Consider the following 12,884-nt stretch of genomic DNA (forward strand, 5'->3'; position numbering starts at 1 on the left):
ACGACATTGCCATCTTCCTAGGGAATAATTTTTTCGGCATAGACGCAATATAAAGTATCTCATGAGGCGAATTTAAGAAACATTCTCACAAGTGAAACTCACATGCATATAGTCCACGTATGGTAAGAAAAATGTCTGATAAGACCGTTTTCAGAAGAAATTTTTTCTATTCTATTTTTTTGCTAGCAGGTTACTTGGCTTTGTGAACATATCAGGTTACCAATGCTTAAAGACTTGATCCATAATCAATATTCATATGCAAAGCGGGTCGAAATGTTTGAACGGCCAACTTATTCCTATGATCCTATCCAAAGACAAGAATTGATGACTGGCTTTGTCGCTTGGGAGAGAGATAGTCAGTGTCAGCAATAGGTCCTCATGACCCCAAAAAGAGAGCCAAGAAGCACCCTAGTCTTAACCTTTCCAGAAGTCTATACCCTCTTAGACTACACTAAGCAAGCCCCCATCAAATGCTGTCACGAAGATAAACGGAATTTGCCAGCCATGTCCTAAACCTATGACCCTAAAGAGAGCTAGTCCTGCAATCTTTTCAAGTTACCAAACCTAAATTTGTTGGTTTTAATAAAGATTTGAATACGAGAGACAGCTTGTACCCCACTCTTCAGCCTAAAAGGCTGAAAATTATAGAAACAAAAACCAGCAAGCAATCTTTGATATTTGATATTCACTTTCACACGTTTCTCTCTAGAAAAAAGAAAAGCACTTTTTAGTTTTTTGCTGGACTTTTCTTTGAATTGAGATTCCAATTGAGTTAAAATCTTTTTTTTGACCTCAAAAAGGCAGTAAAAAGTAGACGTATCTACAAGACTACAGCTACAATACACTTCACTTTCCTCGTCAAAAGAACAAAAGCAGCAGTAAGGCACTAAGCACTAGGTTCAGCACGAAAGGCAAAATGACAACAAAAAATTAGGGCACTCCCCAATGGCTTCAATTTTCTCATTCTTCTTTCCTCTTGCTCCCCTACTTTTTCTTCCTCTCTAGAGTCATGAAATTCTATGTTGTTCATCTGTTAGAGAATGACAAAAAACACCCCATCCTTTTCAAAAGGGTTACAACAACATATTCTACCATAACTATTTCCTTAGTAGCTTCAGTGACTCAGCTTCAAAGTCCCAGCAAGATGTAGTAAACTAGTGTAATAGGAAGAGCTATTAACATCCCAAATATAACCCTGCACCAATATGCACACCAAAATTGATCATTAATACAAGAGAGAGAGAGAGAGTGTGTGCGCTAGTATTGTTGCAGAGTACATATACTAGTCAATATATACATACGGATACTCTCAAAGGAATTAACATACACAATAAATTTATTTATGATTACATACAATATAGTTGTGTGTGACTATATTTTGGAGTTTTGGACCACGGCCACCAATGTCCATACTGGCATGTCTCCACAAATGAGACATGGACAGACATATCAGTATTAATGTTCATGCAGTGACATGTAGATTTGAGATCACATAAATGCAGTTCATCAGAAATTATATGAGAATTAGAACAGTGCTCTAACCCAGTGCTGAGAATGTCAGGATGAACATTGTATTCCTTTGCAAAAACGAAGGGGACAATCCCTTGGGGAAGAGCAGCCTGAAAAATTTAGGACAGATTATCCCATGAAAATCACAGTTAAAATTGAGTACAACAGAAAAGGTAGATAATCAAACATGATTTAGTAAAAGAACCTCATTTACCTGGACAATAGCAATGTGCAACAGAACTCCTCTTAGCCCAATAGCATATGAGGCAGCAGCCATGACCGCAGGACCAGTGATGAATCGAACAGCCATGGCAAAGGCAGCAATGGAGTTCCCACATGCAATAATTTTTGGCTGCAATGCCATGAAAAGACCTGCAACACCACGGGAACAAAAACAAGATTAAAATCAGTAAAAATCAAGCTGTGACCAAGTCTACGTTCATTGTATCCAATTTTAATTGGGGTGCGAACAAAATAATCCTAATTTTACTTGGGAGTACAAATAAAATAATCTTTTTGTTTTTATAAACGCAAGTAAAATAATCTAAATTAACATACCACTAAATAAACATTATTCAATCTTTAAATTAGCCATCCAAGTAGAAAGCTAAGAAATCCTGAAGGGTTAACATACCAAGACTAAACATGGCCATTCCGAGACCAGCATTAGAGAGAATGCCTATCGAACCAGCTACTATGGCCGGCATTTCAATTTTCCACCTGTAAAATTACAGAATTGATTAAAACACATGTGCTAACAATTCGAAATTGCTTCAAAACGAGTGCCAGACTTAATTTTACATACCTGAATGAGACCAAAGACCAAGTGAGGCCAATCAAGCTGGAGTAAGTATTGGGATTCCTAATGAGCTTTCGCCACACCATAATCAAAATGAGCCTGGTCATGACGCTAGCAGGCGGCATATTTGCCGGCTTTGATTCAACATGAGCGCCAGTCTTGGGATGAAGCTCAGTTGTAGAGCTTGAACCAAGCTTGGAAAGCACAGGACCTTCCCTGTCAACACCATTTGTCACCGGCCTGTTCCCAAAGCTGAACTCATCCCGACCAAACTCATCATAATCTACCAAACACAAGAATTAGTTTACCATCATATGAAACAGGAGGAAATGACAAAAACAAGAAGAAAAATGTTTCCAGTGATGACAACTGTTTCAAAGACCCACCAAAAAAAGGGGATTCTGTTTTGAATCTGACCTAAAAAGCAAGGAAAACAAGCCAAATCCCATCCTAGATTGAATGGGAAAACGATAAGACACGTTGAGTAACAAACAAAATGTAACAAACCCCACTTCACAGTTAAAACAACGTTTAATACTCATCCACATCCCATATTCAACTACACAAACTAACAAAATTCCAAGAGTAACTCAAAACAAAACCAAATCATGCCTAATAGTCCACAATGTCAAGCACAACATGCACTAAAAAAACAAATACAACTACTAAAGTTTCAAAGATTAATATTTCAAACCTTTTTGGTGACCAACCCCGGCCCCAAGCTCACTCCCATACTCTCCACCTCTGAAAACATGGATGCCACCTTCTGACACAGGGGAAGCACTTGAGCTCCATACAAACATGTGAAGGTCTTTTCCTCCCTCACCACCACCAACACCATTAGCCTTCTTCTTTGTAGTTCCAGGTGAGAAAATCCCAGCACTAGGAGGAGCTGGATAAGCCCCATTAGCTCTCCCTGCGTTTCCAAACACGTTTACTCCACTCTCTTCATCAAAACCCAAGTTTCCAAAATTGGATTGCCTTGGGCTCACATTGCTAGCATTCTTACCATTCACCATGGAGTAAAAATCAGTGTGGTTGAAACTAGAACCTCTAGGAGTTGGGTTTCTTGAAGATTGGAGAGAGTAAATCTCAGCATTTGTTAAGTTTGAAGGTCGAGGAGTGAGTGAAAGACCAGAATTTGGACCATGAGAGCGGCGAGAGAAGATTTCGGAACGAGAAGAAGCGGATTTTCTAACAGTGACATGGAGTTTACCATCTTCACCAACTTCAGCTTGGGTTTCAAGCGGTTCTTTCCCATCTAAAGAAATGATATCAGAATCAACTCTGAAAGAAATGATAGAGCCAGCAGTGTCTGGAAATTGCTCAACGATTAAAAGCCTGGCTCCTCTGTACTCAAACAAGAAAAGCATGAGTGTGTACCAAATGATACATTGGAGGACAACTATTTGAACCATGAGAGTCCCTGAGGCATCACCGTACATGCCTTTGAGTAAGGGGATGCCCATGACAAGTGTGTTGGGGAGAGAGGAGAGAGAGAAGAGCGTGATGGACCATTCAAGTGAGCCTCTTGAGCTGGCCCTTGACCAAATGGCTAGGACCACCAAGACTATAACTTTTTGAAGAGTGTCAGCTGCTATGAACTTGAAGTTCATGGCATAGGGGTTGTTGGTGGAGATGAAGTGAAAGGAAAGCAGAGGGACTGCAAATAGGGCAACAAAGCGGTTGATGCCTGAGCATTGGTCAGGGCTGAAGATTTTCCACCATTTTACAGAACCATAAGCTAAGATCATAGCCACATAGAGAGGCACAACCGCTGTGAGGACATGGTAGAGGTCTGTGAGAGTAATCATATTTTTTTTCTTTTGTCAGATGGGGTTTTGGGAGGGTTTTGAATGATACCAAGATGAGAAAATGGGGTCAAAGAGAAAACCCAGATGGGGTTTTGCAAAAAGTGGAAGAAAAACTATTAACTTTCCAGGATTTTCTCTGAGATTTTCTTGTGCTTTCTATTCGGAAAACCAGTCCAGCTTAGGAAAGTTAGTTCTTTTAGGAGTTAAAAGAGTCCAATATTGATGTTGAGGAAAATTTGTAGAAGAAAATAAGCACATAAAGTCAACCCATTTTTCTATAAACTCAAAGAAACAAAGCTAAGAAAATAAGGGGGAAAATAGTTACAGTAGTAAATAGAGGAAACCGCCGGAAAATGACTGGAAGGTTATTTTCCGGCGAGGGTTAGAGAGAGAGAGAAAGAGAAAGAAGGTAGCAAGTGGCGATGGGAAAGGGAAGCAAAGGGTTATATTTATGGTATTTTAATGGCAGACAAAGAAATAAAAGCTGAGGGCTTTTCTGAAGGTTTTTGTTTTCTTTTTCTATTTCTTTTCAGCCTTTTTTTTGGATTTGGAAAAATGAGAGGGAGAGAGGAATGAGTACCTCAGAGGAAAGTAAAAGGGAGTCTGCGAGTGAGAGGGAAAAGACCAAGCAGCATCGGAGAGAAAGAGAGAGAAGAGGAAAAGGGTAAGAAAAGTAGAAACCAGGAGAGCTTCACAAGATTCTCTCCACTTTCTGCAATTTATATAGCGTCCTTATAGCACATGAGAATGAGATAGATAAGAAATATATTTCTTCTTTTTCTCTCTGTCGGAACATATTAATATTTTTGGCACTAGGAGTGGACCCCTTCAATTTTTTTATTTATTAATATATATGTAATATCCCTACCCAGTGAACTAATAACTTCCTAATTTACACATAAGACCCTATGGGAGCTAGAGGAAGGAACCTAGGATGGGTCATTCAGCCCAAAAGAACCTCCCCTTTGGAAAGAGGTACAAAATGCCATTTAGCCCAAGGTTATAAATGAAAAAGTAATAAATTAACACAAAGTTTTTTTTAGATGGGCTTTCAAGGCATTAAATAACTAGCTCAATATATCTATTTATATAATAAAAAAAATTATTCAAATTGAAAATATACACTAAAGTGTGAATATATCTCTTTTAAGTGTGAATGTATCTAACTTTTAATATCTTTCTTACATGATAGTTGATTAGAAATTGCATAATCATTATTACATCATTATATACTTTTCTAACGTTATATACTTTTTTTTTTTAATAATTCAATTATAGGAGGAGGGAGAATTTGAACATTTGATATTTTTATTAGAAACACCAAAAAATGCCAACCACGAGAGCTACTAGACTCTTGGCACCATCATTAGGCACTTGATCCTTGCTTCTTTGGTCCGCATTGGTTCTTTGATAAAGGTTTCATTGATCCTTACTACAATCTTCATTATTATTGCTAATATACTCTTGCAAGTTCATGGATCAATCACGAGCAATAAGTTTGTATTTAAGAAGCTTGAAATAAGCACAGATGAAGCCCTTGATGAACACATTGTGTACTTTAGGCACTACCATTTTTTTTTCAATTGCATCATGCAATTTATACTTTTATACATTTCAACCTACCTAATTCTCCCATAAAATGACCAGCGAAATTATTTGGAGAGAGAAGGGAGGAACTTTGAAAGTGTCATTACGCCAAAATGAACTTACCCCCCTTAGTTAAGAGGTAGAAACTAAAATTTAGTCCAAGGTTATAAACATACAGCACTATGTTTGATTTGAGTGAGAATGGAAGAAAATGAAAGTAGAGAAGGAAAAGGTAGGGAGGATTGGAGAGAAATCGAGAGAATTGTTTGCCTTATGCCACGACTTTTAAACTTTATCCGGAGCACTTTGAGAGCCAATTTTAAACTATTAGACCAACCCCTTGGGTTCCCTTAATAAATGTGCCAATTTTTTTATTATTTGACAGTTACAATAATGGAGAAAAATTATTCAAACCATAATTCTTGTCATGAAAGAGAAAATGGAATGTTACTGATCCATATGCCACAAGATTTTTTTTTTTTTAGGGCTGCAATACATGGCACTTGGCATAAGTATACCTAATATGTGAAATCTTTAACTTTTAATATCACATGTAAATGGAGAGAGAATTTAAACCAATGGCCATCTCCTTTGATTCTATAATAAATTGTCACTTATTTAAAATAGGATAAAGTTTGACTACAAATTTGATTATAGTCTAAGACTACAACTTTCATTAAAAAAAAAAGTAGTATGACTATATATTTTAAAAATTTTACTACTGGATAGCATATTTTTTATGCTCTTAGCACACATGTTAAATTTTGTTTCAATTGGATGTTATTTACTATATGATCCATAAACTTACTTTTATGCTTAATTTTAGACTACAAAATTTGTTATTTAAACAATTAATTGATGACATAACTATTGATCTTTAATCTTCTAAAAATTTTGCAAGCATTGAGGGTATAAGAAGAAAATATAATCCAAAGGTAAATTTGTCAAAAACTCACATCTAATTAATTAAGCTATAACTAAGTTTGTAACCAAACTTTGTCCTTAGGAAATATATATATATATATATATATATTGGTATTGAGTGATAGTCTATCAATAGTAGAGCCAAGATGTTCCATTGCCTAGAAAGATAAATATGAACTAATTTACTAGTTTGATGGGTTGTACAATGAGCCTTTGTTTTGAAGTTGGAAATATAATTATGTAGATCAATGTTTAAGAGAGAAATTCAAATTTTCTTTTCTTTATACTCATCACCAGTTTTTTAAATTGAGTATGCTTCTGAATTTTCTTTTAGCAAGGTTTTTATGCAACTTGGATTGCAAGAATTTTTATGCAACCCACTATGTGTTGATTAAAAAAACCATCTATATGTATTATTTAAATAAATCACATGACTCATTAAAATGTCGAGTAACTATAAGTATAAGTGGATGGTTTTTTTAACTGCCACGTAATAAGTTGCATAAAAATCCCTAAAACCCCAGTTGCATAGAAACCTTTTCCTTTTTTTTTTTTTTTCCTTGTTCTTTTTCTTGTTAGGAACACTAAACGTGTTATTTATTTTATTATTATTATTGTTGTTGTTCTTGTTGTTGTAAGGACTCAAATCACGGCTTAAACCCACTTAGAACAGTGTGAACCAGTCCAATAAGTCCAAAACAATAAATTTGTTAAATAGTGGATTTTACAAGCAAACTATAAGGCCGCGTAAGTTCAGGCTCAAGAACAACTAGGCTTAAGTTAAAAGAGTAAGAGACATAAATTCAACATAAAATCCCTCCTCAGGCAAGTCCGAGGACATATTTTTCATATATTGATCAAGTATAATCTTTTTACAATGAGTTCTTGTATTTTCTTTTCTCTCTCTTCTCTTTAGTATCACATGCCCATTTTTGTGGGGGGTCATTTCCCTATATAATTCCTTCCAATATATCCCAGCCCTCCATCTATTTAATTCTTAGGGAACCTTTTGGATGCTTGTCTCATCAAGACCCTTCTAGAGGTGGTAAGAGAGGCTATGAGCTGTGAAGACACTATTCAAGTGTCATTTCCTCATAAATGCGGTCAGTTCAGTTGGTACAATGCATTAAATGTGGAGGTGGCAATCACCTTCCCAAATATTTCTTTTTCCATTGCTTACACAACTCTATTACCTTCCTTGGAGCTCCTCTTTCTAGTATGGTTGATTACCTAAAGTATTCTTGAGATGCCTCTACTCCTCGGGATCCTCAGTTCATGCGCCACTTTTCCGTTTTCTCCTCGGTCTTCCTGCCTATGTGCACATGGATCTTTAATCAGCCTTAGACAAGGCCCATAGCCCAAAAATGTGCTTAAATCACCTGCTCCCGCAATTATTATTATTATTATTAAAAAGTACCCATGTGCGATTTCCCCAACTTCATCGACTCTTTACCACTTAGACCCCCCCCCCCCCCAAAAAAAAAGGCTTTAACAAATATCCATTCAAAATTATTTATAAATATCCATTGAACACCCACCCAACATGACAACACCCCGGCGAAGACAACAATCAGCAATACCTGAGAGGGGTTTCAATAAGAGGAGGAGCAGCGGCGAGTCAGTGGGTCAGTGGCTGTCGTCGGCGGCTGCTTGGGCTTGTGCTGTCGCCGGCGGCAGCTACTGCTTGGGCTATTGCCGGCGGTGGCTAGGGCATGGAGTTTCAGGCGGCGGCTGGGTTTGATTTCTTTCCTCTCCCTTTCTCTCTCGCTGTGGTTTTACAGTGGGCAGAATTTTTCTTTTTCTTTTTTTAAATTTGGTACCGGTTAATATTTGTCCTCACTTATTTTGTAATTTTTTAATTAAAAATATGCCACGTCATTAAAGAAAATGCCAAATCATTATGAAGTTAGCCACATAAGTAACACCGTTAACAAAAATTAGTAAAAGGACCAATACAACTCAGTTTTAAAAGTTAAGGGACTAGTTGTGCTCGCTTTAAACTTAAGGGACCAATTGCGCACATAGGGTAAACTTCAGGGACCAATAGTGTAGTTTCGCCTAAAATAAATAAATGGCAAAAGGACTCCTAATACCAATACATCATAATATGGAGGACCAGTACTACAAAAAGATCTTAGTATTGCATATATTTCTTTTATGAAATGATCCCCCAAAAAAAAAAAAAAAGAAGAAGAAGAAGAAGAAGAAGAAGAAAAAAGGAAGAAAGAAAGAAGAAAAGCATACTCCTAATGCTGATAAATGGCTAAAGGACTCTTAATATCAGTACATCATAACATGTAGGATCAGTCCTGACAAAAAGACCTTGGCATTGAATATATATCTTCTATGAAATGACGAAAAAAGAAGAAAAGAAAAGCATACTCCAATTTTAATCATATTACTATTTCTCACTTATATGCAATAATCAGTCTTTTTTTTTTTTTTAAGCGAGTTTTGGCTATAAGGGGAGGGAATCATCAGTCTTTGTTTCTTCATGTGTAAACCACCTTAGACACCTCTCTCTTAATCGGTTCCAATTCCACCCCACCTACAAATGCAACTAATATATACATTGGTAGATGTTTCATAATCTTCTTTATCTCTTTCAGGTAAATCACTTGTCATGAACTAGTAAGGGGAAAGAAAATGAAGAAGCAATAACCTTTATAAAAAAGAGGAACAGCTTTAAGTACTTAGGATGCATCCAAAGAATTACAGACAAAAAATTACAATCTAAAATGAAGAGAATCAATGAAATCTAACACCTAATGCAAATTACTAGTTTGAAGGTTACGAGACCACTCAAACAAAGACATCAAGACTCAAGAATGAAGATTTCTTCTCCATAATTAAATTCCCTGCACCATTTAAAGTATAGTTGCTCCTCTCGCTCTCCACATTGCCCGCATAAAACATAGAGGAGCTATATTCTAAGCAAAGGGGCTGCCATGTTTACCAAACCAGTTCTTCCACCCAAAACTACATCCATGACTCCCCCTGAGATCACCCAATGTACCCCAAACATCGAAGATACTGGGGCAATAGCAGGGACGGAACTAGGATTCAAACTTAGGGGGGGCCAAAGTTCTTTGTTCTTAGATTTTAAAAAATTGGAATATCAACACTAGAGGTTGACAAAGTTGCATTATTAATATTAATTTATTAATTATTATTTGTATTTTTTCTTTTGAAAAAAAATTAATAATAGGATTTTATAATCAAGAGTTTTGCAAGTCAATTGACACGACTTAATATTTTTAAAGTCTAATTAATGTGTGGATGAAGCAATCAATATGTGGCATAGGAGTTGTCTCTATGGCTATGAGGGTGGAGTCATTTGAGAGGGGTATAGAGCTCTTAAGAGAGACGGAGAAATTGGATAAAAGTTATTGGGTTTTTGGGTTTTTGGGTTTTTTTTTTTTTTTTTTTTTTTGTGAGGGGGGGGGGGGGGGGGGGGGGGGCAATGGCCCCCCTCTGCCCTTGAATAGTTCCGTCCCTGACTATTTATGAGTTCTACGGTACTATTTCAGCTACTTTTACTTTTATTTACCATACTTTTAGCAAAAAAAATTAATTTCAATAAAATAAGTTGATTTCAAACAAACTCTAAATAATATACTAATCTTTTCTTATAATTTTTCTTTTTCTTTTTCATTTGTTAGAAAAATATGAATACGCTGATAGAAGATGGAGAGGTTTGGAAAGAGTCCAATGGGAAGAGACAATAGTCTCTGCCACTGTGCCAACACAGGAAGAAGGACCATGAAAAGAACAAATCATGAACAACAAAATTAAGAAAAAAAACAATAGCAACAGAACAGATCAAAAGAAGAAGCATAAAAACCCTCAAATGCTGGGAATGATTGCTGCAAAAAAAGGGAATCTGAAATTTCCGAATCCCACAACTTCATCCGCAACAATAGGCATGTGTCACGTTCTCATGTAATCATTGAATTCCTAGCTAAAGACGGGGCCTATTTTGGTTTGTGTTTCCTCAGCCGCGTGGCCCTTTAAAATGGCCGATGACCCCAACCAAAACCTTTAAAAAAAAAATTAAAAAAAAAAAAAAAAACCAAAACCCCAACATAAATATAAGACACTTTCGTTTGGGACGTATTTAAACACATATTTTCAGTTTTAAATAATATTACATGTATTTTTACATATTTTTTCATTCACACATATTTCAAAAAAATATAAACAACGTTACCAAACGGCCCTTAGAGATTTGGAATCGAATTCTGCCAACACCAAAAAGAAAGACTCTGATATTTTTGCCTAATGATAAATATCATCCGATGGAGTGATGGGTATCAGTTTTGTTAAATCAAGGTCATCTATATAGCTCATCTCATTTATACAGCATGTCTAACCACGATGTGGAGAAGAAATGTGAACGACCCATCTTAATTAAGAGAGCCCAAATCTAGAAGCTTTTGCATTGTGCTTTTGGCCAGAAATACGTTGTATCCAGGAATTAATACAAGCTCTTAAAACTATTTCCTCTATTTCCACCTTGATGTCACGGAAGCTTGAAGAAAGCACACATGATACTTTCTTTGATGGACAAAAACTAAACTGTTAGTTTTTGAGTAGTAAACCTCGAATCTACGAGGGATCCCTTGAATCCACAAGGTAATAGGGGTCTGGAATCCACTAGAGAAAAATAGACAAAGTCTGTATTTTTATAAAGCGGAAATCTGAATTACCTTTGGAGGCTACAATGTGTTTAAATAATAGAAAGAAAACCTAAGGCAATTAGAAACCCTAGGGCAACTACGAAAATATATAAAACCCTAATTTGACTAAACAACATTAAAAGCACCTAAAAAGAAGGAAATAAATAGCCTAAACCTAAAATAACAAAAATTACATAAAAAATACTAAAATTAAATATTTACAAAATTTATATTATACCGTGTCTTACATCAGACCCCTCCACTTGAAACAAACTCGTCATCGAGTTGATGGTTGAAATTTGAAATCTTCTGCTGCAAATAAACAAATACTTTGAATGCTTTAATAACTTGATCCGGTTTTAAAACTTGCTTCATAAAATTTATTCTCATCTACCTTCAATTTATTTGCAACATCAATCAACAAGGGGTTGATAATAAAATTAATATTTTCTACTCCAAGAGAATCAACATATTGTGTAGTCATCTTCAACAAATCAACCGGAACTTAGGGATTGTGGGTGATGAACTCATCCTTATATTTAACCTTAATTGGATCTTCCACAATATTCTCAATAATTACTATCTCTTGACTTCTATCATTATCCACAATCAACTCAACTTTTTTTTCTTTGACATCGTCATCAAACTTTTGACAAGTGGTATCTTCAATCTTCAATTCATTAACTTGTTGCAAGTCTTAATCTTTTTTAATTACTTCAAAATTTACTTTAGAAATAGGCTGCTTCTTCTCAACCCTCAAACCCTTTCCTTTACTTGACACATGGACTTGGTTGTGATAATTTTGGTTTTGTGGTTGACCTTTCATGTTTTGAACATATTGCTTTTCATATGAATATACAAATTTATAATCAACACTTGTATAGTCTAGTATATCATAATAGTCATTAGGAAATCATAAATCAATTAATTCCCTTTTTATTCTTTGCCAAGAGCGAATTGGATGCTTATCTCGTCGCTTTCTATCAATTTGAATGTCTTTCTCTTCATCACAAATCTTCCAAAAATTAAAATACTCTTCTAAATCAAGAAGCCAATTAATAAAATCCAACTTACACATATCTCCATCAAAGAATGGAATTTTTTTTGTAGTTAGGAGTGCGTCTTTGAATATATTGATCATTGTTGTTGTGAAATGATTTCCTAGCTAGAAGTGTGGCAATCATTTGCTGGATTTTGCCTATAACTTACTGACTCTTTTCATGAAATTGTTGATTCTCATCACAAGCCTCCTCACGAAACTTGAGGAACGCAGCCCTAGTGAGGACTATGTTGTCAATGTCGTTGCCGCTGTCATTGTTATGGTGGTCACTGTCTCGCGTATTAGCCATCAAACCAGGGTATGTCAAGACTCTGATACCAACTAATGTCGTGGAAGTATGAAGAAAGTACACACGATGCTCTCTTTGATGGACATAAACTAAATTTTAAGTTTATGGGTAGTAAATCTCGAATCTACGAGAGATCTCTTGAATCCACAAGGTAATAGGGTTCTGGAATCCACCAGAGAGAAATAGTCAAAGTCTGTATTTTTATAAATCTAAAGTTTGAATT

General features: G+C 35.8%; 1 protein-coding gene across 1 annotated transcript; it reads right to left on the minus strand.

Moving 5' to 3' along the window:
• Window positions 1–767: 767 nt before the first annotated feature.
• LOC111998072 (probable auxin efflux carrier component 1b) lies at window positions 768–4,888 on the minus strand. Its single transcript, XM_024030186.2, has 6 exons — window positions 3,003–4,888; window positions 2,315–2,591; window positions 2,144–2,229; window positions 1,724–1,881; window positions 1,543–1,619; window positions 768–1,195 (listed from the first exon to the last, which is right to left on the minus strand). The coding sequence occupies exons 1-6, from the start codon at window positions 4,120–4,122 to the stop codon at window positions 1,129–1,131; spliced, it is 1,785 nt and encodes a 594-aa protein (XP_023885954.1). The 5' UTR covers window positions 4,123–4,888; the 3' UTR covers window positions 768–1,128.
• Window positions 4,889–12,884: the final 7,996 nt, after the last annotated feature.

Source organism: Quercus suber, unplaced genomic scaffold (assembly GCF_002906115.3).
Source record: "Quercus suber isolate HL8 unplaced genomic scaffold, Cork oak 2.0 scaffold_25, whole genome shotgun sequence".
In the NCBI taxonomy this organism is placed as follows: Eukaryota; Viridiplantae; Streptophyta; class Magnoliopsida; order Fagales; family Fagaceae; genus Quercus; species Quercus suber.

Coding starts and splice junctions, on each gene's coding strand:
- LOC111998072 (XM_024030186.2), bottom strand. CDS start 4,122: ATGATTACTCTCACAGACCTCTACCATGTCCTCACAGCGGTTGTGCCT. Junction 2,592..3,002: donor CGGGGTTGGTCACCAAAAAG/GTTTGAAATATT, acceptor TGTGTTTGGTAG/ATTATGATGAGTTTGGTCGG. Junction 2,230..2,314: donor TGGTCTTTGGTCTCATTCAG/GTATGTAAAATT, acceptor GTAATTTTACAG/GTGGAAAATTGAAATGCCGG.